This window comes from Staurois parvus, unplaced genomic scaffold (assembly GCF_062004578.1).
Source record: "Staurois parvus isolate SC_StPar_1 unplaced genomic scaffold, SC_StPar_1.0 ptg000039l, whole genome shotgun sequence".
NCBI lineage: Eukaryota > Metazoa > Chordata > Amphibia > Anura > Ranidae > Staurois > Staurois parvus.
In genome coordinates this window covers 371,257-398,613 of record NW_028317835.1, presented here as the reverse complement: position 1 = coordinate 398,613, position 27,357 = coordinate 371,257, and the positions used below count along the sequence as shown (strand labels likewise).

The 27,357-nt window shown below is 46.5% G+C and overlaps 1 protein-coding gene across 1 annotated transcript in view; it reads right to left on the bottom strand.

The window, feature by feature from the left end:
- Nucleotides 1-27,357, bottom strand: part of LOC149470528 (uncharacterized) — a 235,815-nt gene that overhangs the window by 201,035 nt on the left and 7,423 nt on the right. Inside the window, 1 exon segment of the mRNA XM_089662539.1 lies at nucleotides 25,566-26,998. Coding sequence (XP_089518665.1) covers nucleotides 25,566-26,667 — 1,102 coding nt within the window. The 5' untranslated portion in view covers nucleotides 26,668-26,998.

The window sequence follows — 27,357 nt, the reverse complement described above, 5'->3', positions numbered from 1 at the left end:
TTGTGTTCAAAATAATAGCAGTCAGACATCACTAACCGGATCAATCACTGTTTTTGGTAGAAATTATATTTCTACATGGCAAATAATTTCCTAGCAGGTGTAGTAGAGTCATAGAAATCCAACAGACCCAACAGTCATGACATGCATGCTGCTGATTCTGTGTCATTGAATCACTCATTGAAAGGGGCGTGTTCAAAATAATAGCAGTGTGGAGTTCTATTAGTGAGGTCATTCATTCTTTGAAAAACAGGTGGCAATTATTGCCCTTATTTAAGGAAGGAAGGCAGCAAATGTTGTACATGCTGGTTACAGTGCATTTCTCTCTGAAATTCTGAGGAAAATGGGTCATTCCAGACATTGTTCAAAAGAACAGCGTACCTTAATTAAAAAGTTGATTGGAGAAGGGAAAACATATAAAGAAGTGCAGAAAGTGATTGGCTGCTCAGCTAAAATGATCGCAAATGCTTTAAAATGGCAACCAAAACCTGAAAGACTTGGAAGAAAGCGAAAAACTACCATTGGAAAGGATAGAAGAATAGCCAAAATAACGCGGACTCAGCCAACAATCCGCTCCAGGAAGATGAAAGAAGGTGTGACGTTCCCTGTGAGGACTCAGCCAACAATCAGCTCCAGGAAGATGAAAGAAGGTGTGACGTTCCCTGTGAGGACTGTTACAATTAGAAGACGCCTATGTGAAGCCAAGCTATCTGCAAGAAGTCCCCGCAAAGTCCCACTGTTGGGAAAAAGACGTGTGCTGAAGAGGTTACAATCTGCCAAAGAGCACATTGACCGGCCTAAAGAGAAATGGCGCAACATTTTGTGGACTGATGGAAGTAAGATTGTTCTTTTTGGGTCTAGTGGGCGGAGACAGTTTGTCAGACAACCCCCAAACACTGAATTCAAGCCACAGTACACTGTGAAGACCGTGAAGCATGGTGGTGCAAGCATCATGATATGGGGATGTTTCTCATACTACGGTGTTGGGCCTATTTATCGCATACCAGGGATCATGGATCAGTTTGAATCCATCAGAATACTTGAAGAGGTCATGCTGCCTTATGCTGAAGAGGAAATGCCCTTGAAATGGGTGTTCCAACAAGACAACGACCCCAAACACACCAGTAAACGGGCAACATCTTGGTTCCAGACCAACAAGATGGACGTTATGGAGTTGCCAGCCCAATCCCCACATCTTAATCCAATAGAAAACTTGTGGGGTGACATCAAAAATGCCGTTTCTGAGGCCAAGCCAAGAAATAGAGAAGAACTGTGGAATGTGGTCCAATCATCCTGGGCTGGAATACCTGATCACAGGGGCCAGAAGTTGGGGGACTCCATGCAACACAGATGTACAGCAGTTCTCAGAAACAGTGCGACTACAACCAAATATTCATGAAGTCATTCAAAGGAAAGCAAAATCTTCAAACATTTCTCCGTTTATATAGTGAATGTTTGAGTTTGTAAAGAAGAATACAAACACGGCCATTTTTTTTTTGAACCGTCTAATATTCACTTTTCTTCCATTTTTTTAGAGGAACAACACAAATTTGATGTATTTTCTTCATGTTGTGATTTGGAATAGAATGTGTCGTGTTCCCAATGCATTTGTGTGGATGGAAATAAAAGGATTAGAAGGATTTTCAGCTTTAGTCACTTTTTTCAACACACTGCTATTATTTTGAACACAACTGTATGTACTGGGGGGAGTTACTTGCCGTGTACAGCTGAATTGTTCTAGGCTGTTTCTTCTTTTCTCTGTTCATTTGTTTATAAAAGGTAAAAGTGACACCATAGACAAAGCAAGTTATTGTTCTGTATGATCTGTAACAGTGCCACAACCGCCTATACGTGAGAATGTATGACTCCATTGTCTGGGCTGAATGTTGGGAATACTGTGCGCACTTAGAAACTTTATTAATACAATCTATTTGATGAAAAAAATACTGTAGATAATGCTGTACATATTCTTTCTATTTATAAGATATATTTAGTAATGAACATTAAAAATAGAAAGCAACTTTATGTAGCCCTTTTATATAAAATTATTATTTTTTTTTTTTGTACAGGTAGATTGATGAACCAAGTTTTCGGTCATGTTGGTCTTCATGAATACAGCTGAGTCACATGGAAAACAAGACATATGGGTGTCTTAATTGACTGAAAGTCTTTATTGCAGTTCACTGGAGGATTCACACGGGATACAAGTCATATCTGTGTTCTAAAAGTCATGGTTTGGATTCTCTTCCACATTGATCCAGCAGGAGAAAAGTAATTTCAGTGTTCTGGAAGTGACAATGGCTTTACAATAAAGTCCAACCCCAGTATACATAAGAGGAGTCATTTCAAACTACTTCTTATTTAGAGATTTTACAATGGAGAGAAAATATATCACACACCAGAAGGTTCACAAGGGAGAGAAGTCATATCATTGTTATGAATGTGACAAAGCTTTTATAAAGAAGTCAAATTTTGTCAGACATCAGAGGATTCACACTGGAGAGAAGTCATATCAGTGTTCTGAATGTGATAAAGCTTTTACACGGAAGTCAGATCTTATCAGACACCAGAGGATTCACACTGGAGAGAAGTCATATCAGTGTTCTGAATGTGATAAAGCTTTTACAGATAAATCACATATTATCCCACACCAGAGGATTCACACTGGAGAGAAGTCATATCAGTGTTCTGAATGTGATAAATCTTTTACACGGAAGTCAGATCTTATGAAACACCAGAGGAGTCACACTGGAGAGAAGCCATATCAGTGTTCTGAATGTGATAAAGCTTTTACTCTGAAGTCACATCTTATCACACACCAGAGGATTCACACTGGAGAGAAGCCATTTTAATGCTCTCAATGTGACAAAGTTTTACAGTTAATGTCGGTCTAATCTATCACCGGAGGTTTCATAAATTTCTGCATTGATTAAATTCTGGAGGAAAAGGAATATTAAAGAAGTTTCAGGTGTCACAAGTTAGTTTCACATCCCCAATGTCATCCCACAAGCTAGAGAAGAAGGGAAAAGATAAAATGTTACTTTAAAAGAAACAAACTAAAATCTGTGCAAACTGGAATGTAATGATCGGATGAACTGAGTTTAGTGCTTATGTCCATCAAGCACACAACTAGAAGGGATTTGAATATTTTATCTTTTGACATTTTTTGATGAGGGGAGGGACTGATGGTTGTGTTATTGGTCTTGATGGAGAAGTCAGGGAGGGGGCACAGGCTGGGGGGAATACTAAGAGCTCAGTTTTGTTAAGATTGAGTTGGAGGAAGTGGAGTGACATCCATTCCAATATGTCGCTTAGTAGGTTAGTAATGCGAGAGGAGACTGAAGGGGCGAGGTGAGGAGTAGAAAGATAGATTTGTGTGTCATCAGCATAGAGATGGTACTTAAAACCATGGCAGTAGGGGAAGGAGGTGTAGATGTAGAAGAGTAGGGGTCCAAGAACTGAACCTTGAGGTACCCCTATGGAAAGAGGGAGTGGAGAGGAGGAGGCAGAGTTATAGTTAACTCTGCTCTCTCCTGGTTCTCCTACCTATTTCAGAGCTTGTTCAGAGTCTTGGAGGCCAACTGAGTGGAGTTTTTTGAGGAGGTGGGGTTGGTCAACCATATCAAAAGCTGCAGAGAGGTCAAGTAGTAAGAGTACGGAGTAGTGGCCATTGGTTGGGATGAGTACGGAGTAGTGGCCATTGGTTGGGATGAGTACGGAGTAGTGGCCATTGGTTGGGATGAGTACGGAGTAGTGGCCATTGGTTGGGATGAGTACGGAGTAGTGGCCATTGGTTGGGATGAGTACGGAGTAGTGGCCATTGGTTGGGATGAGTACGGAGTAGTGGCCATTGGTTGGGATGAGTACGGAGTAGTGGCCATTGGTTGGGATGAGTACGCAGTAGTGGCCATTGGTTTTAGCAGTTAGATTATTAGTGAGGTTTAGTAGGGCAGTTTTAGAGGAGTGTAGTGAGTGAAAGCCAGACTGTAAAGTGTCAAGAAGTTTGTTGTTGGTGAGGTGGGAGCTCAGGCGATTGTAGACTAAGCGTTCTAAGAGTTTAAAAGTAAACGAGAGCAGGGAGATGGGTCTTAAGTTGTTCAGGTTGGTGGGGTCCAGGGAGGATTTTTTAAGTATGGGAGTGATGTGCGTATGCTTTAGAGGGGAGGGGAAGGCACCAGTAGAGAGGGAGAGATTGAAGATGTGAGTGAGGGAGCATAGGATGGAAGAAGAGGGTGTCCATAGTAGTTGTGAGGGGACAGGGGGCAGGTAGTGAGACGGGCTTCTGAGAGAACCTTAGTGACCTCTTCAGTAGTAGAAGGTCAAAAGAGGAAAGTGTTGAGGGAGGTTTAGTATGAGGTATGCTAAGTGGGATGGATGTCTGTGCAGTGGAGATGTCCCTATGAATTGCATCAATCTTGTTTTTGAAATGATTTGGAATCTCATGAGCAGTGAGTGAGGAACTGGGTGGAGGTGGAGAAAGTAGAGAGGTAGAAGTAGAGAAGAGACAACGAGGACTGGATGACAAGGTATTGATGAGAATGACAAAGTAGGCTTGTCTGGCAGCATGGAGGGAGGAATTGTATGTGAAGAAAGCAGATTTATATCAGGTGAATGCTTGGTGAGATTTGGTTTTACGCCACATTCGCTCCAGCACACAATTATGTCATTTAAGATCTCTGGTGTTATCAGTCTGCCAAGGTTGTAATGGTCGGGGCCTGATGATTCGTGTTAGAGGAGCAAGTGAGTCTAATGTGGATGAAAGTGAACTGTTGTAGACAGCAGTGGCCAGGTCAGGGCAGGACAGGGGAGAGATTCTGTCATAGAGTTGGTCAGTTGCAGAGGGGAAAGGAGAAGGGTTCAGGTTGTGAAGGTTTCTGCAGGTGATTGCTGATTGGAGGGATAAGTGTTTGAAGATGAGGAGACTGTGAAGGTGATGAGATTGTGATCAGAGAGGAAAGGGGGTGTTTGTGAGGTTGTTGGATATCATCTCATGGGTGACAACCTTTCAGGCAGGTCTGCGGCTGTGACACCAGCTAGAAAGAAGTCTCTGTTCAGTGAGAAACCAACATCCCAAGCTGATGCAGGCCTTCCAATACTGAGTTACTGCTGATTTAGGGGATGTATTCAGCAGTAAACCGTAAGCCCAGCTGGCCACTTGTGTTCCATGTGGTTCTGCCAAATGGGATTCCATCAGGTGAAGATCCGAAATCCTTGTTACATGTTTTCTCTTTCCAGCTATTACTCCTCTCCATAGACTAATCACACAATACAACTGCCAGAGATCTGAACTTACAAAGTGCTGAGTGTGCGGTCATATTCCTACCACTTCTTCCGGGGGACTGACATTCCTCTGATTGGGGTTCACAATAATCACTCTGAGTGCACACATCTCTTTTTGGTGGAAAGTTTGTAAAGAAAACTTCTTCTCCCTGGAAATATTACAACGTTGGCACCAAAGTGTAACTATGGGCAAAATCAGTAATGACATTAATAATGAAATCTGTCATTAGCAGAGCAGGTTTTGTTTTTCTGAGTCTCCTATTGTATTAATTTTTTGTTGTCCCTCCCAGTAGATTGTTTTTTTTTTTGTCTACTTCCTGTAGAAGACTAAGTCTTTAGAGCAAAATGGCAGTTGGAGGGGTCGGGCAAATCCTATAACACTGCTGGTGGTGCTCACAACTGTCAGTTGTCATTCATATGGGGGGTTGGACCTTATAGAGAACCTGTTGCTGTAACTGCTGTAGAGGCGTTAGCTGAAGTTGGGCTTTACTTGTTGTGTGTCTTACTTATAACACAGGTCTGCGACTAAAAAGCTGTTTGATTATTTTCATCTAATTTCCATGTATTTTGGTGTGCTGAAAACAAATAAAAAAATATTGAAAACAAATAAAATATTGAAAAAACTCTTAGACGTTATGATTTGCCACAAAATGCAAAACTGTCTTCAAATTTATAAAAAAAATAATTTTTTTGGGTTTTTTTTATATTATGGGTTTTTAACCAAATTTAAAGTCCAAATTACTATTAATTAATTCACATAAGTGCATTTAAGATATAAAATGCCAAAAAAAACCTTAAAGGGGTTGTCCGAATTATGTAAAAAAAAATATAGCACTGTAAATCTGATGGTCAGCAATATATACATAAGCTAAGCAAGTTTTAGGGAAACAAATTCTATTTCCTCATTTCCCTAGTTCTCTTCTGGCCCTTTGTTGTTATTTGCTCTTAACTAGAAAAACGCATTGTCTCCTGCTGCTTTCCTCTGGGTGAATGCATCTATCTCCTATCTCCGCTCTTAACTAGGAAAACGCATTGTCTCCTGCTGCTTTCCTCTGGGTAAATGCATCTATCTCCTATCTCCGCTCTTAACTAGGAAAACGCATTGACTCCTGTTAAATTCAGAACAAATGGTGTATTTATATTTGTGTATGTTGACCATTCCTCACCTCCAGCTGCACTCAGGTTTACGACTGTAGCCTGTTCCCTGAGAACCATCCCCCACTATTCATGTGATCCTTAGCTTCTAATTGGGGTGGAGTTGAATGCTCATTTGAGCATCTCCCTATAAATTTAGATCAGCTCATGGGGGGAGATCACTGATGGGGGGCACAGTCTCTGATGGGGGTTCTACATTGAGCGAGTGCTGTGTTGAAGGAGTGTGATGCAGTTAAACACAGCAGTTGGAACTAAAGCAGGAGAACTTCAGCAGCAGGAAGACACAACAACAGCAAGAAACTCTACTGCACGCTGGACAGACTGCAAGCAATCACCCCGGGAAACATCTCTTACATGCCTGAGTCCCACTCCGTGTACCTTTATATAATACGCCCCTCTTCTCCTTATCATATTACTATCCTCTGTTCCCAAATCTCATTTCTTTACCCCTCTGCTCCACCCCAAAACTTGTACATCTCCCCCTCATTGCTATCATCTCCCTACTATTGCTCTCATCACCACCCCAAAATGCCTCTTCCACTCCTCCTCATTTTCCTCTCCTCCGTTCCCAAAATCCATTCACTATATCCCTCTGCCCCTCCCAAACATTTGTATATTGTGTCCTCACTGCTTCCTTCGCTCCTCTACGGCACCCACCACCTCCTCCTATTACTCCACTCTCCCACTGACCCCAACACCTCCACTAGTAGTTTCTCACGCTCCTGCACATCCCGCTCCCATGCCACCTTTCTCACACTTCTCCTCCTAACCGCGGGGGACATCTCCCCCAATCTTGGCCCTCCACCACCTCCCTCACCCGCGCAACACCCTCCCGCCTCCACGTCCCGCCGCAACCCCCACAACTTAGTATCTGTCCCCCTGCTCCCTAAATCTCCCCGCCATTTTCATGTGCACTCCTGAATGCCCGATCGGTGTGCAACAAGCTTACCGCCATCCACGACCTCTTTGTTTCCCGCTCCCTCAACCTCCTGTCGATTAAGGAAACTTGGATCCAGGCCACTAACTCTACCTCCCCTGCTGCACTCTCCTACGGAGGTCTCACCTGGACCCACTCACCCAGGCCCAACTGTTGTAGAGATGGTGGGGTTGGTCTGCTCCTGTTACCACAGAGCACCTTCCGAGTCCTCCCAAACCCCCCTCCCTATCCTTCTCCTTCGAGGCCCACTGCGTCCGACTATTCTCCCCAACCCCCCTGAAGATTGCTGTGATATACCGGCCTCCTGGATCCATATCCCGCTTCCTGGATGACTTTTCCTCCTGGCTACCCTTCTTCCTCTCCTCTGAGCTACCCACCATCATCCTTGGGGATTTCAACATCCCTGTCAACCTTGACAACCCGGACACATCCCATCTCCTCCACTTAACCTCCTCCTTTGCACTCGCACAGTGTATACAATCCACCACCCACTCCAACGGTAATATCCTTGATCTTGTCTTCTCCAACCACTGCGCTCCCCACAACCTCACTAACACCCCCTTCCCTCTCTCTGACCACAACCTGATCACCTTCTCTATCTCCTCGTCCTCCAACGCCTACCCCTCCAAATGTCACACTACTACCAGCCGTAACCTCCGCAACCTTAACCCTTCCCCCTCCACTCTGCAGCTGATCAACTCCATGACAGCATCCTCCCCCTGTCCTGCCCCGACTTGGCTATGACCGCCTACAACAACACGCTGTCAACAGCCCTTGACTCACTAGCGCCTTTAAACACACGCAACATCAAACCCCGACCGCTCCAGCCCTGGCTGACTGATCACACCAAAACCCTCAAATGACACAGTCATGCCCTAGAGCGACTATGGAGCAAAACCAAATCCCAACAAGCCTTCACCCGCTACAAATCTGCCTTCCACACCTACACCTCCTCCCTCCACGCAGCCAAACAAGCCTACTTCCTGACCCTCATCAAGGCCCTCTCCTCCAATCCTCGCCAACTCTTCTCCACCTTCAACTCTCTACTCTTGCCACCTCCACCCAGCACCTCACTCACTGCCCTTGAGATTGCCAATCACTTCAAAAACAAGATTGACACAATTCGCAAGGACATCGCCGCAACTCACACGCCCTCTCAACCTGTCCCCTCTCACACAGCTACCCCCTCATCCTCCCTCCCCCTCGACATAACCCGCAGGGACTTCGTCGCTGCTCAAACTCCCTCCAACCCCGTTCCCCTTCACTCAGCTACCCCCTCATCACCCCTCTCCCATGGCCCCACCACTGATCTGACCTCCACTTCCACCCCACCCTACATACTGAAGCTCCCCCAACACTCTGCACCTTTGACCTTACTACCATCGAGGAAGTCTCCAAGATCCTCTCTGATGCCCGCCTCACCACCTGCCCCCTCGACCCTATCCCCTCACAACTCCTACAACTTCCCTCCCCCTCCATCCTACGCTCCCTCACCCACATCTTCAATCTCTCCCTCTCCTCTGGCACTTTCCCCTCCCCTCTGAAACATGCACACATCACCCCCATACTTAAAAAGCCCTCCCTGGACCCCAATGACCCGAACAACCTCAGACCCATCTCCCTGCTCCCATTTACATCTAAACTCCTCGAGCGCCTAGTCTACACCCGCCTATGCTCTCACCTCAACGACAACAACCTCCTCGATCCCCTACAGTCCGGCTTCCGCTCCCTACACTCCACCGAAACTGCCTTACTCAAACTCTCCAACGACCTGCTAACCACCAAAGATAATGGCCACTATTCAGTGCTCCTACTCCTTGACCTCTCTGCGGCCTTCCAAACAGTCCACCACCCCCTCCTCCTCAAAAAACTACACTCCCTCGGCCTCAAAGATTCTTCTCTCTCCTGGCTCTCATTCTACCTGTCACAACACTCTTTCAGCGTTACCTATAATGCTACCACCTCCCCCTCACTCCCCCTCTCTGTTGGGGTCCCTCAAGGCTCTGTCCTCGGGCCCCTTCTCTTCTCCATCTACACCTCATCCCTTGGCCAACTCCTACACTCTCACGGCTTTAACTACCACCTCTATGCCGACGACACACAAATATATCTCTCAACCCCCACCTCACCCCCTCGGTCTCCGCCCGAATCACACACCTACTGAGCGACATATCAGACTGGATGTCGCTCCACTTCCTTAAACTGAACCTCTCCAAAACCGAGTTTCTTGCCTTCCCTCCAGCCCGGACACCACCCCCCATTGACTTCTCCAACACATCCAACAACACCACCATCAAACCCGCCCCGCAGGCCAGAGTACTGGGTGTCATTCTGGACTCCAACCTATCCTTCCAGCCCCAAGTCCAATCTTTAACCACTTTAGCTCCAGAGGATTTACCCCCCTTAATGACCACGCCTCTTTTTGCTACTCGGCGCTGCACTAATTCAACTGATAATTGCGCGGTCATGCAATGCTGCACCCAAACGGAATTTACGTCCTTTTTTTCACAAATAGAGCTTTCTTTCGGTGTAATTTGATCACCTGTACGCTTTTTATTTTTCATGCTATAAACAAAAAAAAGCCAAAAATTTTGAAGAAAAACAATATTTTTTATTTTCAGTTATAAAAAATATATAGTAAACTCAAAGTTGGTTATAAATTTAGGCCAAAATGTATTCTGCTACATGTTTTTGGTAAAAAAAAATCCCAATAAGTGTATATTGATTGCTTTGTGTGGAAGTTATAGCGTCTACAAACTATGGTATAGATACTGCAATTTACGCCATTTCATTTTGCTATACAGCGCTGCGCTAGTTTAACGGACAATTGCGCAGTCATGCAATATGGTACATAAATGAAATTTACATCCTTTTTTCCCCACAAATTGAGCTTTCTTTCGGTGGTATTTGATCACCTGTGCGGTTTTTATTTTTTGCGCTATAAAAAAAAAGGCTGACAATTCTGAGGAAAAAAAAACAATATTTTGGACTTTTTGCTATAAAACATGTCCAGTAAAAAAAAAAAATGCAAAAATCAAATTTAGTCATAAATTTCTGCCAAAATGCATTCTGCGACATGTCTTTGCTAAAAAAAAAAAACCCAATACGTGTAAATTAATTGGTTTACGTGAAAGTTATAGCGTTTACAAATGGCGGGAAAGATACTGGGATTTTTAGGGTTTTTTTTATACTAATAATGGCGGCGATCAGGGACTTATGGCAGTGATCAGCGACTTATGACGGGACTGCGGGACTGCGGCGGACATTTTGACATTGGGGGGTACTGACTTGGGGTCACTGACATCCCCAAAAACACTAATACAGTGATCAGTGCAAAAAAAAAAACTGACACTGTACTAATGGCACTGGGGAGGAAAGGGTTAACTTTATTTTGTAGGGAATGGTTATAGGAGTGAGGGGAGTGTTTTACTAGGGGGCGGGGTGTGTACTGGGCGGGACAAGGCTGATTGAGAAAGAGAAACTCCTCTTTCTCGATCAGCTCATCCTCGAGCTAAGAAGGAAGTGACAGACAGCACAGCTACTGCAGCTTTGCTCACTGTCACTGATTGCCGCCGATCGCCGGGACATAGCCACTAAGGAGCGGCTGTGACCCGGCGACTGACATCTGCGGCGGTGATCCACAGGACAAATAGGGTGGCAGCGCGCCTCTCGCGCGCCCCCTATTTGTTTACAAAACACATGTCTTAAAACATGGTTTTGCCTGTGAGTGCCGCCCTGCCGCCGTACATATACAGTGGCTGGGCAGCATGCGGTTAACAAACTCATGCAGACTCCACCTCCGCAACATCGCCAAAATCCGCACGTTCCTAACCCCAGAAACCACTAAACAGCTCATCCACTCCCTCATCATATCACGACTCGACTACTGCAACTCCCTCCTCACTGGCCTGCCTCGTCACAGGCTATCCCCGCTTCAGTCCATCCTGAATACGGCTGCCAGACTCATTCACCTTTCCAATCGCTCCGTTTCCGCCACCCCCCTCTGCCAATCCCTCCACTGGCCTCCATTCAGTGTCCTCCACCCCCCTCTACCAATCCCTCCACTGGCTTCCGATTGTGCAACGGATCAAATTCAAAATCCTAACACTGAGGTACAAAGCTGTCCACCATACTGCCCTGAACTACATCACTGACCTAATATCCAAGTACCACCCAACACGCACACTCCACTCCTCACAAGACCTCCTTCTCTCTAGTTCCCTGGTCTCCTCCTCCCATGCCCGCCTCCAGGACTTCTCCAGGGTGTCACCCATCCTCCGGAACTCCCTGCCCCAACCCATCAGATTATCACCTACTCTCCTCTCCTTTAGGCGCACCCTGAAAACCCATCTCTTCAGGGAAGCCTACCCCACCCCCTGCTAACTTGACGACCTCCTCTTTTCCTACCACTCCATCCCCCACAGCTATCTCCTCCTGTGCCACCATCCCCTCCCTCCTAGATTGTAAGCTCAAAAGAGCAGGGCCCTCAATCCCCTCATGTTTTGCATTGTATTGGTATTGTTCTGTCACATGTTCTGTCCTCCTTTGTAATGTACAGCGCTGAGCCAACTATTGGCGCTTTATAAATACTGTATAATAATAATAATAATTTGCAGGTAAACAATCTCTGCCCCTCCCTCCTTGCAAAGGGGGTGAATACATGTGCTGCTCTGAGTGCCATGTCTGACTACTGAGGGTAAGCCTCAGCCCTGAGTCTGTGCTTCTAATGGTAGAAGGGGTCAATCTTTCCTGAAGAATCCAGTGGGTGGGATACCAAATACCCTTGTTTTCTGTGTCTATGGGACAGTCGAGACCGACAAAATCACTGGACCAAGAAGAGGTGACAGCCGAGGGTAACTTTGGTACCTTCCCATAAAGTTCTTCTACCACCTCTCCACATAAAATTGGGATTGATGAAGCAATTCGTAAAATCACTTCCAAGAGATGGAGAATGCTTCAAATTCAAATGGTCACCAACTTTCCAGGCCTGTCAGGGGCACAATTGAAGGAAGGTGTGTTCGTCGGACCAGACATTAGAAGGCTTAGAGTTGATCAAGAGTTTGTCAATACCATGACGGATCCTCACAAAGAAGGGTGGATTGCATTTAAAGAAGTCGTACAGAAATTTTTAGGCAATACCAAAGATCCTCACTAGAGATGAGCGAAGTATTCAAAAATTTGATTCGGCTGATTTGGCGAATTTCAGGAAGAAATTTGATTCGATGCGAATTTATTTGCTACGAAGTTAACTTATAAAAAGGGTTTCTAGGCTTCAGAGAGCCTTTAAATTAGTGCAGAACACTGTACCTTTAATTTAAATGCCCTTGGAGATGAGGAAGGAGAAGGAGAAGGAGAAGGATGAGAAGAAGGAGAAGGATGAGAAGAAGGAGAAGGATGAGAAGAAGGAGAAGGAGAAGGATGAGAAGAAGGAGAAGGATGAGAAGAAGGAGAAGGATGAGAAGAAGGAGAAGGAGAAGGATGAGAAGGAGAAGGATGAGAAGAAGGAGAAGGAGAAGGATGAGAAGAAGGAGAAGGAGAAGGATGAGAAGAAGGAGAAGGATGAGAAGAAGGAGAAGGATGAGAAGAAGGAGAAGGATGAGAAGAAGGAGAAGAAGGAGAAGGATGAGAAGAAGGAGAAGGATGAGAAGAAGGATGAGAAGAAGGATGAGAAGAAGGAGAAGGATGAGAAGAAGGATGAGAAGAAGGAGAAGGATGAGAAGAAGGATGAGAAGAAGGAGAAGGATGAGAAGAAGGAGAAGGAGAAGGATGAGAAGAAGGAGAAGGATGAGAAGAAGGATGAGAAGAAGGAGAAGGATGAGAAGAAGGAGAAGGATGAGAAGAAGGAGAAGGATGAGAAGAAGGAGAAGGAGAAGGATGAGAAGAAGGAGAAGGAGAAGGATGAGAAGAAGGAGAAGGATGAGAAGAAGGAGAAGGATGAGAAGAAGGATGAGAAGAAGGAGAAGGATGAGAAGAAGGATGAGAAGAAGGAGAAGGATGAGAAGAAGGAGAAGGATGAGAAGAAGGAGAAGGATGAGAAGAAGGATGAGAAGAAGGATGAGAAGAAGGAGAAGGATGAGAAGAAGGATGAGAAGAAGGAGAAGGATGAGAAGAAGGATGAGAAGAAGGAGAAGGATGAGAAGAAGGAGAAAGATGAGAAGAAGGAGAAGGATGAGAAGAAGGAGAAGGATGAGAGGAAGGAGAAGGAAAAGGATGAGAAGATGGAGAAGGAGAAGGATGAGAAGAAGGAGAAGGAGAAGGATGAGAAGAAGGAGAAGGAAATGGATGAGAAGAAGGAGAAGGAGAAGGATGAGAAGAAGGAGAAGGATGAGAAGAAGGAGAAGGAGAAGGATGAGAAGAAGGAGCAGGATGAGAAGAAGGAGAAGGATGAGAAGAAGGATGAGAAGAAGGATGAGAAGAAGGAGAAGGATGAGAAGAAGGATGAGAAGAAGGAGAAGGATGAGAAGAAGGAGAAGGATGAGAAGAAGGATGAGAAGAAGGAGAAGGATGAGAAGAAGGATGAGAAGAAGGAGAAGGATGAGAAGAAGGAGAAGGAGAAGGATGAGAAGAAGGAGAAGGATGAGAAGAAGGAGAAGGATGAGAAGAAGGAGAAGGATGAGAAGAAGGAGAAGGATGAGAAGAAGGAGAAGGATGAGAAGAAGGAGAAGGATGAGAAGAAGGATGAGAAGAAGGATGAGAAGAAGGAGAAGGATGAGAAGAAGGATGAGAAGAAGGAGAAGGATGAGAAGAAGGAGAAGGAGAAGGATGAGAAGAAGGATGAGAAGAAGGAGAAGGATGAGAAGAAGGATGAGAAGAAGGAGAAGGATGAGAAGAAGGAGAAGGATGAGAAGAAGGAGAAGGATGAGAAGAAGGAGAAGGATGAGAAGAAGGAGAAGGAGAAGGATGAGAAGAAGGAGAAGGATGAGAAGAAGGAGAAGGATGAGAAGAAGGATGAGAAGAAGGATGAGAAGAAGGAGAAGGATGAGAAGAAGGATGAGAAGAAGGAGAAGGATGAGAAGAAGGATGAGAAGAAGGAGAAGGATGAGAAGAAGGAGAAGGATGAGAAGAAGGAGAAGGAGAAGGATGAGAAGAAGGAGAAGGATGAGAAGAAGGAGAAGGATGAGAAGAAGGATGAGAAGAAGGATGAGAAGAAGGATGAGAAGAAGGAGAAGGATGAGAAGAAGGACAGTTCTGTGATAGTTTCTGTCTATTTCTGACAGTTCTGTGACATTCACTCCATACAGCGGTTTCAACCGCTGTATGGAGGGAATGTCACAGAACTGTCAGAAATAGCCTATTTCTGACAGTTCTGGGACATTCACTCCATACAGCGGTTGAAACATTGTATCTATTTGTTTCCATAAATGACATTCTGCAGATACACTTTTTTTTACGGAGGAGAGAAGTAGAGGGAAGGAGAGGAATCCTGCACTATACGGAGGAGAGAAGTAGAGGGAAGGAGAGGAATCCTGCACTATACGGAGGAGAGAAGTAGATGGAAGGAGAGGAATCCTGCACTATACGGAGGAGAGAAGTAGAGGGAAGGAGAGGAATCCTGCACTATACGGAGGAGAGAAGTAGAGGGAAGGAGAGGAATCCTGCACTATACGGAGGAGAGAAGTAGAGGGAAGGAGAGGAATCCTGCACTATACGGAGGGAAGATCCTTCTATTCACACCAGCACTATTACAGGGATGTATCCAGGAATATAGAGGGACTTCCAGAGTCCTTGTCCTTCTGAAGGATCCAACCACAGAATAGAAGTGTTCGTGTAATTGGATCATATGCTTGGCTTGCCTAGGATTCGGCTGACATTCGGCTAGGATTCAGCTAACATTCGGCTAGGATTCGGCTAACATTCAGCTAGGATTCGCTGAGCACATAAGGGGGTCAGAACTGAAGCCGAGATTTAAACAGCGACGTGAACACTTCATATTTGGACATTTTTTATTCACTTTCATTTTTTATTTTATTTCACTTTTTTATAATTTTTTATTTTTATTTCCAAAATTTGTTTGAGTTTTATATATTTTTTATTGTTATATATTTACTATTGCGCTATTCATTGTTTTATTTAGATTATTTCACAGCAAATTATATTTAATTAATCTGGATTGTAATTATATTTCACGTTACACAGTCATATAGTTAATAGTTTATTAATCAGAGGGGCGCGGTCTTCTCTTTGTAAACATTTCTCAAACTGAGGAATCATGAGCAAAGGCTTGAGAGTAACAAGCTGGTCATAAAGTACCCCCATCCGTCCATCCATCCATCCATGAGAGTGAATTCGGGGTAATCTAAGGAGGAATCATGAGCGAAGGATTGAGAGTAACAAGCTAGTAATAAAGTACCCCCATCCATCCATCCATCCATCCATCTATCCATCCATCCATCCGTCCATCCATCCAGGAGTGAGAGCTGGGAGGAAGTTAAGAATGGATTAATCACCTTCTGACCGCCTTCTGTGAGTGTAAGGAAGGGTGGGACATAAAAGTACAGATGTGAGGAGCTGAGATGTGATCTGTAGCAATATGTAATCGTACATTTAGTTTCATTCCTTGTCATTAAAGATGTATTCAGTCATATAGTCAGTCATAGGTACTCAGAGACATGTGCCCACCCATTAGTATCTGAAAAGACAGAGCAGCTTCCTCAGGCTGGAAGTGACACCTAAGTGCCAATAAGATTTGTCACCTATATATAATCAGACTTTGCCACCTTCCTGAGGTATAAAAGAAGAACTCCCAGACATTTTGGCTGCAGGAGACCAGGGGGGCTCCGATCTGTCTGGGGAGCTCTGACGTATATACACAGATCAAAGGGGAATGTTTCATCTCTCATAAAAGCTAAAATATTAGTTGCAGAGAGATGAAAATACTTCCTTCTGATTGGACACTCTGTAGGCTACAGCTGCATGTAAAACTGTATTTGTGGTCTATGTAGAATGCCAGAGAAATGCAGGAAATGGTTATATGGTGCCGGATTGTGGCAGCTGAACAGTGATTGGTACTGTCGCGATCGGACTGATGCACTGGTGTCGGAAATTCAATCCCCGACTTGGTGATTCAAAACGTTCCTGGTCCAATGGACTTTGGGCATTTCAGCACCCAGAACGTCCTGTGGGCTGGTATGGGAACACCCTCCAGGGTTGATTGGCCAAGGACTAATGTCCCACCCACGTCCATATTCCCATAAATTGAGGACTTGAGGTGGACGTGGTGATTCGTATGGAGCCGGTTCTATCGACTAACGGATTGTGGACTTTCTCTGACTTTCTCCAGTCGCAGGATAATTCTTGGTAAAAGTTTTATTTCTGTTTTATTCCCTTTTATTTTATAGTGAATAGTCATTTGTGTGTCTTCTTGTATTTCTTGTATTTTCTGTAACTTTTTATACTTTGTACATATTTTAGGCACCGCCCACTTTCAGAATATTAAATCATAAAAGTTTTGCCTCTGTTTTGATGTAAACACTGAAATCCTGACACACAGCAGCTAAATGCCTCCTATGAATGAAGACTCAGAAAACACTCAACTGAGAGGCTGTCAGTTATCTTTTGACCACTGAAAATGAATTAATCCTGCAAACCGTTTGCAGACGTTTAAGCTCTGATGAAGAAGGGATCTCCCCTCGAAACGCGTGAGTTGAGCAAGAGTTTATCTCCCTTCTGGATGGAACTCGCACGTGTGGTCTCACCCTGCGTTGGTGTTGGATGTTATATGCCTTTTGTACTGCTACTCTTGTGAGTATAACTTATTAATAAATACATGAATTGTTTATTGAGGTAATGCGCAAGGTTTGTGCGCTCCTTTCTTTTGTTCTTTGCTTCTGAGCTGTGGCCAGACCCCACAACCCTTTCCTGGAGACCATACCTCTGGCTGTACTCTCTGTGTTGGATTAACCCTGCTCTGCCTGGACCCTTTGTCCTGCATGCTGGACCAATCCCTATTCTGCCTGAACCTTTTGCCCTTTGTGCTGGAATTAACCCTTTTTCTGCTGGAGTTCTTCCATCCCTGCTGTGTGCCAACCCTGTGCTGGAATTAACCCTTTGTCTGCTGGAGTTCTTCCATCCCTGCTGTGTGCCAACCCTGTGCTGAGGATTTAATCCTTTGTCTGCTGGAGTTCTGCCATTCCTGTTGTGTGCCAACCCTGTGCTGAGGATTTAACCCTTTGTCTGCCGGAGTTCTGCCAACCCTGTGCTGAGAATTTAACCCTTTGTCTGCCGGAGTTCTGCCATTCCTGTGGTATACCAACCCTGTGCTGAGGATTTAATCCTTTGTCTGCTGGAGTTCTGCCATTCCTGTTGTGTGCCAACCCTGTGCTGAGGATTTAACCCTTTGTCTGCCGGAGTTCTGCCAACCCTGTGCTGAGAATTTAACCCTTTGTCTGCCGGAGTTCTGCCATTCCTGTGGTATACCAACCCTGTGCTGAGGATTTAACCCTTTGTCTGCCGGAGTTCTTCCATCCCTGCTGTGTGCTAACCCTGTGCTGAGAATTTAACCCTTTGTCTGCTGGAGTTCTGCCATTCCTGTGGTATGCAAACCCTGTGCTGAGGATTTAACCCTTTGTCTCCTGGTGTTCCGCCATTCCTGTGGTATGCAAACCCTGTGCTGAGGATTTAACCCTTTGTCTCCTGGTGTTCCGCCATTCCTGTGGTATGCAAACCCTGTGCTGAGGATTTAACCCTTTGTCTGCTGGAGTTCTGCCATTCCTGTTGTATGCAAACCCTGTGCTGAAAATTTAACTGTTTGTCTGCTGGAGTTCTGCCATTCCTGATGTATGCCAACCCTGTTCTGAGGATTTAACCCTTTGTCTGCCGGAGTTCTGCCATTCCTGTTGTATGCTAACCCTATGCTGAGCATTTAACCCTTTGTTTACTGGAGTTCTGCCCCTCTGCTGTGTGCACAGACTGTGTTAGGGACTTAACCTTTTGTCTGCTGGAATTCTGCCAACCCTGTGGTATGGATTGAATTCCTTTGCCGGCCAGAGTTGTGCCCCCCCACTGTGCCCCCATCCTGTGTGTAGACTTAACCCTTTGTCTAACAGAACTCTGCTCTGCCAGTCATGTGCTCCTCGCTGTGTTTCAATAAAAGCCTTGTGTGTACTCCTGCTCTCCGCGTGTCTTCTGTTCCACCCACACCTCCGTCACAGGGCCCCTCTATGTATTACTCAGGAGGAGTAGAAGAAAGTATTCTGGAGTGTAATTGTAAGTATACCTAAGCCGTGTGTGAGAAATAACTTGTTAAAATGAGAACTATGTGAAGAAAACATCTTTAATTTACTTGCTACAGTTTCAGAAAAAATGACACAAAATTACAACTACAACAAAAATAGCCACAATTCTTACTAAAGACCCCGGAGTGTCTACTTTCCAAAAAAGGGTCATTTGGAGGGTGTTTGTACTGTCCTGGCATTTTAGGACCTCAAGAAATGTGACCGGCCTTCACAACATCTGGGTTGGTAACCTTGAAATACAGTGTATTTGCCATAGTTTGGAGACTCCATAACTTTCACACACACTAAATAATATATTTTTTTTTACCAAAAACAAAAGTAGAGTAATATACTTTGGCCTACATTTAACAAGGAAGATTATTTATTTGTAAAGTTTTAGAGCAGAAACTAAGGGAAACTTTTTTCATAGAAAAAAAAAAACAATGATTAATGATTAAATATCAGCAAAAGAAATGTCTATCTATCACAACACGGATATAAAATGAATTTAAGTGCAGTGTTGCATGACCAAGTAATTGTCAGTCAAAATGTCACGGTGCTGAAAACTGGAGAATGGCCTGGAGAGGAAGAAGGTTAAACATGCCAAATGGTTCAGTAAGAGACAAAAAAACATTCAAATCAACTTCAACTGACACTTGTAAAGCAGTTCCAGCAACAGTTTTGTTCCTTTCTACAAAGGTTTAGACCATATGAATAAAAGCTGACAGTTGTATGCACCCCAGCAGTGTTATTTGATTTGTCTCAACCCCTCCAGCTGCCATTTTTAGGATGGTTTCCTTCCTTCAGGAAGTAGAAAAATAACGGCTCTACTGGCAGGATCAACAAGTCATAAAATGTTACAAGAAGGACTCAGAAAAACAACCACTTGAGTCTCAGCTGGGATAGTGGCTATTGGTCCCAGGGCCATATTAAAGCGGCACCGGTCTTACCAGATCCAGGTATTGGAGGCTCTGTAACAGCCGGCATTCAGCACTAAGCACACAAACCGGAATCATCACCCCCCCCCCCCCCCCCCGGGCTTTCAATGTTTTAACAGATCGCTGCATAGGAGAACACTGTAAAAGCAAAAAAAACAGAATTCTTTTGCACCGTATTTACATTAGGAGTGTAGTGACATCACAAGTGTTACCTAGAAAAACAAATAAAATATACGTATCCTCATTTTCTAGCACATTAAAGCCCTCTGATATGAAAAACTGATGTATAATACATTTGGGTAGATTACAAATCCTAAAGGTGTAATGTGCTGAACTGGGACATCACCATAAGTGGTGGTGCCTCCGGACGTCCGGCGAGAAGGACGTGCGTCGGCGAGCTCCTGCTCCCCTGGCCCCAATCCGCTGCCATCTGGGCAGCAGCGGACCCTAACGGGGGCCCCACGATCCTTCGGTCCCTGCTCATCAGCCAGGTAAGGCCACTGCACCTTTTCCCCGGACCTCCGGGACTTGCGGCCTACCCGGCACCCGAAGCCGCGGCCTCGATTTTTGGCGCGGCCGACCCGGATCGCCGGGCATCAGCCCAGGCCGCCGCTGCTCTGTTCCCCGGTCCCCGCCGATCAACCAGCCTCCCCAGGGCCCCCCTCACTGGCCCTGGGTCCATCCCGACCACCGGGTACCAGCTCGCCCGGAGCAGCAACGTGCTCGTCAGCTCCGGCGCCCCCGCGCCCGATCCGCTGCCATCCGGGCCCCTGAGCCTTCTGCCGATGTCCCCACCAACACCCTGAAGGGGACACAGACACTCCGCCCCTCCAGCGGAGCTCCGGCGGTCCGAAGCGGCTTGAGGCCTACCACGGCACCCGAAGCCGCGGTGTTTCCTGCCGGCCGTGGCTGGAATCGCAGCGGGACGCCTCCGCTCCTCCGGGGAAGCTACCACCACCAGCACCAACGGTCCTCCTAACATAGGAGGGATCCACCTCCACCCCGACGCTCCAGGACATCAGGTACTCCACCAGGGGCACCCACTACCCATCAGGGAGCCCAACCACCATCCCACCGCCAGCCACCAGGGATCCCACCACCCACCAGAAACCCTAACCACCAGGGACCCCTAACCACTATCCCTCCAGGGATCGCTACTAACCCACCAGGGATAGCACGGCCACCATCCCACCAGGGATCCCCTGCCCTCCACCCCACCTGGGACTACCAGCCACCTCCCACTGCGTTTCGGACACTGCTTCGCCATCCCTGACCAGCACCCCCTCACCCACCCTGACCCTTCCTGCACCCCGCTCACCCCAACATGCCGCCCGCGCTCCTCCTCCTTGTCCTCCTCTCCTCCATCCCTAAAACCGCCTTCCTCTACCCACCCACCCCCGCTAAGCAGCTCTATATCGCCCCCTCACTTCTCCCCTCTCCCCACTACGGCACCCACCACCTCCTCCTTTTACTCCACTTCCCCGCTGACCCACTTGCCACCACTTTCAGACCCAAGCGCTCCTACACCTCCCGTTCCCACGCCACCTTCCTCACCCTCCTCCTTCTCATATCAGCTGGGGACATCTCCCCAAACCCTGGCCCCTCACCACCTCACACCCCCCCTAGAGCCCCCCCTGCTCACGCCAGCCGACGCGACCCCCTCAACCTCATACATGTACCCCTCCTCCCCATATCTATCCCCCCTCTCTCGGTTGCACTCCTGAATGCTCGGTCGGTTTGCAATAAGCTTACCGCCATCCATGACCTCTTCATCTCTCGCTCCCTCAACCTCCTAGCAATCACCGAAACTTGGGTACAGGCCACCGACTCCACCTCCCCTGCGGCACTCACTCATGGAGGTCTCATCTGGACCCATTCACCAAGACTGAGCGATCGCAGAGGTGGTGGTGTCGGCTTGCTCCTGTCACCGCTTAGCACCTTCCAGGTCCTCCCCAACCCACCCTCTCTTTCCTTCCCCTCCTTTGAGGCGCACTGCATCCGACTCTTCTCACCCACCCCCCTAAGGATCGCAGTGATCTACAGGCCTCCCGGACCCATAGCCCGCTTCCTGGATGACTTCGCCGCCTGGCTTCCCTTCTTCCTCTCCTCTGAACTCCCCACCATCATCCTCGGGGACTTCAACATCCCCATCAACGACAACACCCCGGCTACTTCCCAATTCCTCCACCTATCCTCCTCTTTCGCGCTCACACAGCACACTCAATCCTCCACCCACCTCGGAGGGAACACCCTGGACCTCGTCTTTTCCCACCTCTGTACCCTCAACCAGTTCGCGAACACCCCCTTCCCTCTCTCCGACCACCACCTCATCACCTTCTCCATCTCCCCTTCCCCCAACTCCCCCCCTCAAAAACGCCAAACCATCACCAGCCGCAACCTCCGCAACCTGAACCCGGCCCCCCTCCACTCTGCCGCCGACTGCCTACACGACAGCATCCTCTCACTGTCATGTCCTGACATAGCCACCACCTTGTACAATGACTCACTGTCAGCTGCCCTAGACTCTCTGGCACCCCTTACCACACGCATCATCAAACCCAGACCGCTTCAACCCTGGCAGACCGACAGCACTAAACGCCTCAAACGTCGCAGTCGCGCACTGGAGAGACTGTGGTGCAAAACCAGGTCCCCTCATACTTTCTCCCTCTACAAATCTGCATTTCTTATCTACACCTCCTCCCTCCACGCCGCCAAGCAGGCCTACTTTGTTAACCTAATAAACACCCTCTCCTCCTGCCCCCGCCGACTCTTCTCCACCTTCAACTCCCTGCTCTCCCCCCCCCTCCTCCACTCAGTACCTCTCTCACCGCCCACGAAATTGCCACCCATTTCCACAACAAGATTGACGCTATCCGTAAGGACATCGTCAACTTGCAATCTACCTCCCCACCTAGCCTCCTCGCCCCCGTCACCCCTTCATCTCCCCCCTCCTCTGCCCTCACAACCGCACTGCCCCCCTCCTCTCCCAATGCCCCGCCCACCATAACCCCCCCCGCACTGCACTCCCTCAGCCCTGTCACTACTGAGGAAGTCGCCAAAGTCCTCTCAAAAGCCCGCCTCACTACCTGCCCCCTGGACCCTATCCCCTCTCAACTCCTCCGGTCACCCCCCTCTTCCCTCATCCGCTCCCTCACCCACATCTTCAATCTCTCCCTCTCTACTGGCGTATTCCCCTCCCCCCTAAAGCACGCGCATATCACCCCCATCCTCAAAAAGCCCTCCCTGGATCCCGCGGACCCCAACAACCTCAGACCCATCTCCCTGCTGCCACTCACCTCCAAGCTCCTTGAACGCTTAGTCTACGATCGCCTAAGCTCCCACCTTACTGACAATAACCTCCTTGACCCTCTACAGTCCGGCTTCCGTCCCCTACACTCCACTGAAACCGCCCTCCTCAAAATCACTAACGACCTACTAAACGCCAAAGCCAAGGGCGACTACTCTGTCCTCCTTCTCCTGGACCTCTCTGCGGCCTTCGACACAGTTGACCACCCCCTCCTTCTTAATAAACTACTCTCCCTTGGCATCGGAGATGCTGCTCTCTCTTGGTTCTCATCCTACCTATCCCGACGCTCCTTCAGTGTCACCTACAATGGTGCCACCTCCCCCTCCCTCCCCCTCTCTGTTGGGGTCCCCCAAGGCTCTGTCCTTGGACCCCTTCTCTTCTCCATCTACACCTCCTCCCTGGGCAAACTCATACAATCTCATGGCTTCAACTATCACCTCTATGCTGACGACACCCAAATCTACCTCTCCACCCCTCACCTCACCCCCACTATCTCCGCCCGCATCACTCACCTCCTAAATGACATCTCAGACTGGATGTCGCTACATTTCCTCAAGATTAACCTCTCCAAAACCGAGCTTCTCGTCTTTCCCCCTGCCCACACCCCCCCCCCATCCTATCCATCATCACCAACAACTCCACTATCACTTCCGCCCCGCAAGCCAAAGTCCTTGGCGTCATTCTTGACGCGAACCTCTCCCTCCAACCGCATGTCAAATCACTCACAAACACATGCAGGCTCCATCTTCGCAACATTGCCAAGATCCGCTCCTTCCTCACCCCAGACACCACCAAACTTCTAGTACACTCCCTCATCATCTCACGCCTTGACTACTGCAACTCCCTCCTCACTGGCCTACCCAAGTGCAGGCTCTCCCCGCTCCAGACCATCCTGAACTCAGCTGCCAGACTCATCCACCTTACCACCCGCTCCACCTCTGCCACCCCCCTCTGCCTCTCCCTCCACTGGCTCCCGATTGCCCAACGCATCAAATTTAAACTCCTTACCCTGACCTACAAAGCCGTTCACAACACTGCCCCTGACTACCTCACCAATCTGATCACCAGGTACCACCCTACCCGTACCCTTCGCTCCTCACAGGACCTCCTTCTATCCTGCTCCCTGGTCTCCTCCTCCCATGCACGACTGCAGGACTTCTCCAGGTCCTCCCCCATCCTCTGGAACTCACTGCCCCAATCCATCAGACTGTCGCCTTCTCTATTCACATTCAGGTGCTCCCTCAAAACCCATCTCTTCAGGGAAGCCTACCCCACCCTCACCTAACGGCCATCCTCCCTCATTCCTCCTACCACTTCATCCCCCCCAGCCACTTCCTACTGTACCTTTACCCCCTCCCTCCTAGATTGTAAGCTCGTAAGAGTAGGGCCCTCTTACCCCTCGTACGCTGTCTGTCTTTGTTGTACTGTGCCATGTATTGTCCCCCCCTATTGTACAGCGCTGAGCAAACCCTTTGGCGCTATATAAACTCGTAGTAATAATAATAATAATAAAGTGGTTCAGGACAGATTGCACCCTTTATGTAAATATTAATTCTAACCGTAGTTACACTTTAGGGTCAACATCAGAATATTTCTAGGGTCAAAAAAGGGTTCTTCACAAACAATATCTACCCAAAAAAAGAGAATTGACTATTCAGAGTCATTGAAGAGAACCCGAGTCAGAGGAATTTCAGTCCCCCAGAAGATGCAGTTGTAGTATGTGATTGGTCTATGGAGAGGAGCAATAGCTGAACAGAGAGACAATATAATAAGGAAGTCCAATCTTCTCCTGATGGAATCCCTTAGACTTGTGGCAGGACAAGATGGAACACAAGCAGCCAGCTGGGTGTAAGTGGTACTGTTGAACACATCCCAAACAAAGAGCAGTGAATTGGTGTTGGAAGGTCTACACCAGCTTAGGAATTTGATTTCTCACTGAACAGAGATTTCTCCATGGCTGTTGTCCCTGTTGCAGTCCTACCTGTAAAGCTGTCATCCATAAGAGGAGGAGGAACCTGGAAATAAGGCATTGATCATTGGAGGGGAGGTGGAATATGTGAAGGGAGGCGTGGACAAGGTGAGCGTAGCTGGAGCCCTCAAGCTAGACGGATATTGGAATAGTCAGCAGAATCTAGAAAAGTCTCTCCCACTGAGGCTTTGGAGGCTTGGTAAGATGCCACTTGACCACTACCTAGTCTTGGTGCTGAGGCAGTGTTGGTAATGCATTAGCTCAGGATCTGACAATGAAGAAAACATTTGGGAACACAGCTCAGTTAATGAATGATGAAAATATATTACATGTTCAGTCAAAGCTCCATAAAAAGGATAGAGATTAAAATCATTAGGAAACACAATTCACTGTTGATACTTGTCTGATGAAAATAGTCAAAAGGTAAAATAGTCTTGGGATTCTACCCCTTTAAACCCCCCTTCTCCCCATTACCTCCTGCAGCTGAAGCCTGTGAATCCTCTGGTGTATTATCACATGTGACTTATGTAAAAAAATCTGTTACACTCACAACATGGCTACGGCTTTTCTCTGGTGTGGACCCTCTTGTGTGTGTTAAGTTGTTCTCTATGTTTAAAAGATTTGTCACATTGAGAACAGTGATATGGCTTCTCTCCAGTGTGACTCCTCTGGTGTATGATAAGGCTAAGCTTATATGCAAAAGCTTTGCCACATTCAGAACACTGATATGGCCTTTCTCCAGTGTGAGTATACTGGTGCATGATAAGACTGCTGTTGGTTGTAAATGTTTTGTCACATTCAGAACACTGATATGGCTTCTCTCCACTGTGAGCTATTTTGTGTATGATAAGCCTTGACTTTGTTTTAAAAGCTTTATCACATTCAGAACATTTATGTGGCTTCTCTCCAGTGTGAATCATCTGGTGTCTGATAAGGGATGATGCTTCTCTAAAAGTGGTATTGCATTCAGAACACTGATATGGCTTCTCTCCAGTGTGAATCCTCTGGTGTGTGATAAGATTTGACTTCCTTTTAAAAGCTTTATCACATTCAGAACACTGATATGGATTCTCTCCAGTGTGAATCCTCTCGTGTGTGATAAGACTGGACTTCATTGTAAAAGCTTTATCACATTCAGAACATTGATATGGCTTCTCTCCAGTGTGAACAATCTGGTGTGTGATAAGCTCTGACTTAGTTTTAAAAGCTTTATCACATTCAGAACATTGATGTGGCTTTGCTCCAGTGTGAATCCTCTGGTGTGTGAGAAGATAACCCTTCCATCTAAAGGTTTCATTACATTCAGAACACTGATATGGCTTCTCTCCAGTGTGAATCCTCTGGTGTGTCAGAAGATTACATTTCATTGCAAAAGCTTTATCACATTCAGAACACTGATATGGCTTCTCTCCAGTGTGAATCCTCTGGTGTTTCATAAGATTACATTTCATTGCAAAAGCTTTATCACATTCAGAACACTGATATGGCTTCTCTCTAGTGTGGACCCTCTGGTGTGTGATAAGTTGATCCTTCGATGTAAAGGTTCTATCACATTCAGAACACTGATATAGCTTCTCTCCAGTATAAATTCTCTGGTGTTCGATAAGTTGATCCTTCGATGTAAAGGTTTTATCACATTCAGAACACTGATATGGCTTCCCTCCGGTGTGACTCCTCTGATGTGTGATAAGTTGATCCTTCGATGTAAAGGTTTTATCACATTCAGAACACTGATATGGCTTTTCTCCGGTGTGAACCCTCTGGTGTTTGGTAAGATTACCCTTTGTTGTAAAAGCTGTGTTGCACTCAGAACACTGAAAAGGTTTCTCTTCAGTGTGACCCTTCTGGTGTGTGATATGTTTTGCCTTCATTGTAAAACCTTTATCACAATCCAAACAAGAAATAGCTTTTGAAATAATTGTTATGGATGCAAGGGTTGAACTACATTGTAAAGCATTGTCACTTCCACAACACTGAAATGTCTTCTCTCCTGTTGTCCTCTGAGGGGGGATCAATGTTGAAGAGGATCCAAAACATTTACAACATTGAGAACACTGATATGTCTTGTGTCCTGTGTGAATCCTCCAGTGAACTACAATAAAGACGTTCAGTCACCTAAGACATCCATTTGGCTCGTTTCCCATGTGACTGAGTTGTACTTATGAAGACCAGCATGACCGAAAACTTGGTTCTTCAATCCACCTGTACAGAAAAACAAAAAAGTCAGAATTCCATATAAAGGGCTAAATAAAGATGTTTTCTATATTTTTTTAATTAAAAAGAAAATTTATGAAAACATCCAAAACATTCCAGAGTTGACATCAGAGTACAATCAGTATCACGACATGCATTGTCAGATAATGAAACACATCCAAAGTCAGAAACGTGTAACATAGCGCACAACAGCCTTATGCTATTGGGTTTTCACAGCCATCATGGTCCACTTGGGATAGAAAAATAATATGTTAAAATTCAAAAGTATAGGAGTACACCTTGCATCACATTACCATCTTATACAATACTAGCTCAATGGGCGCTAGACCCGGAGTACTCATCCATCT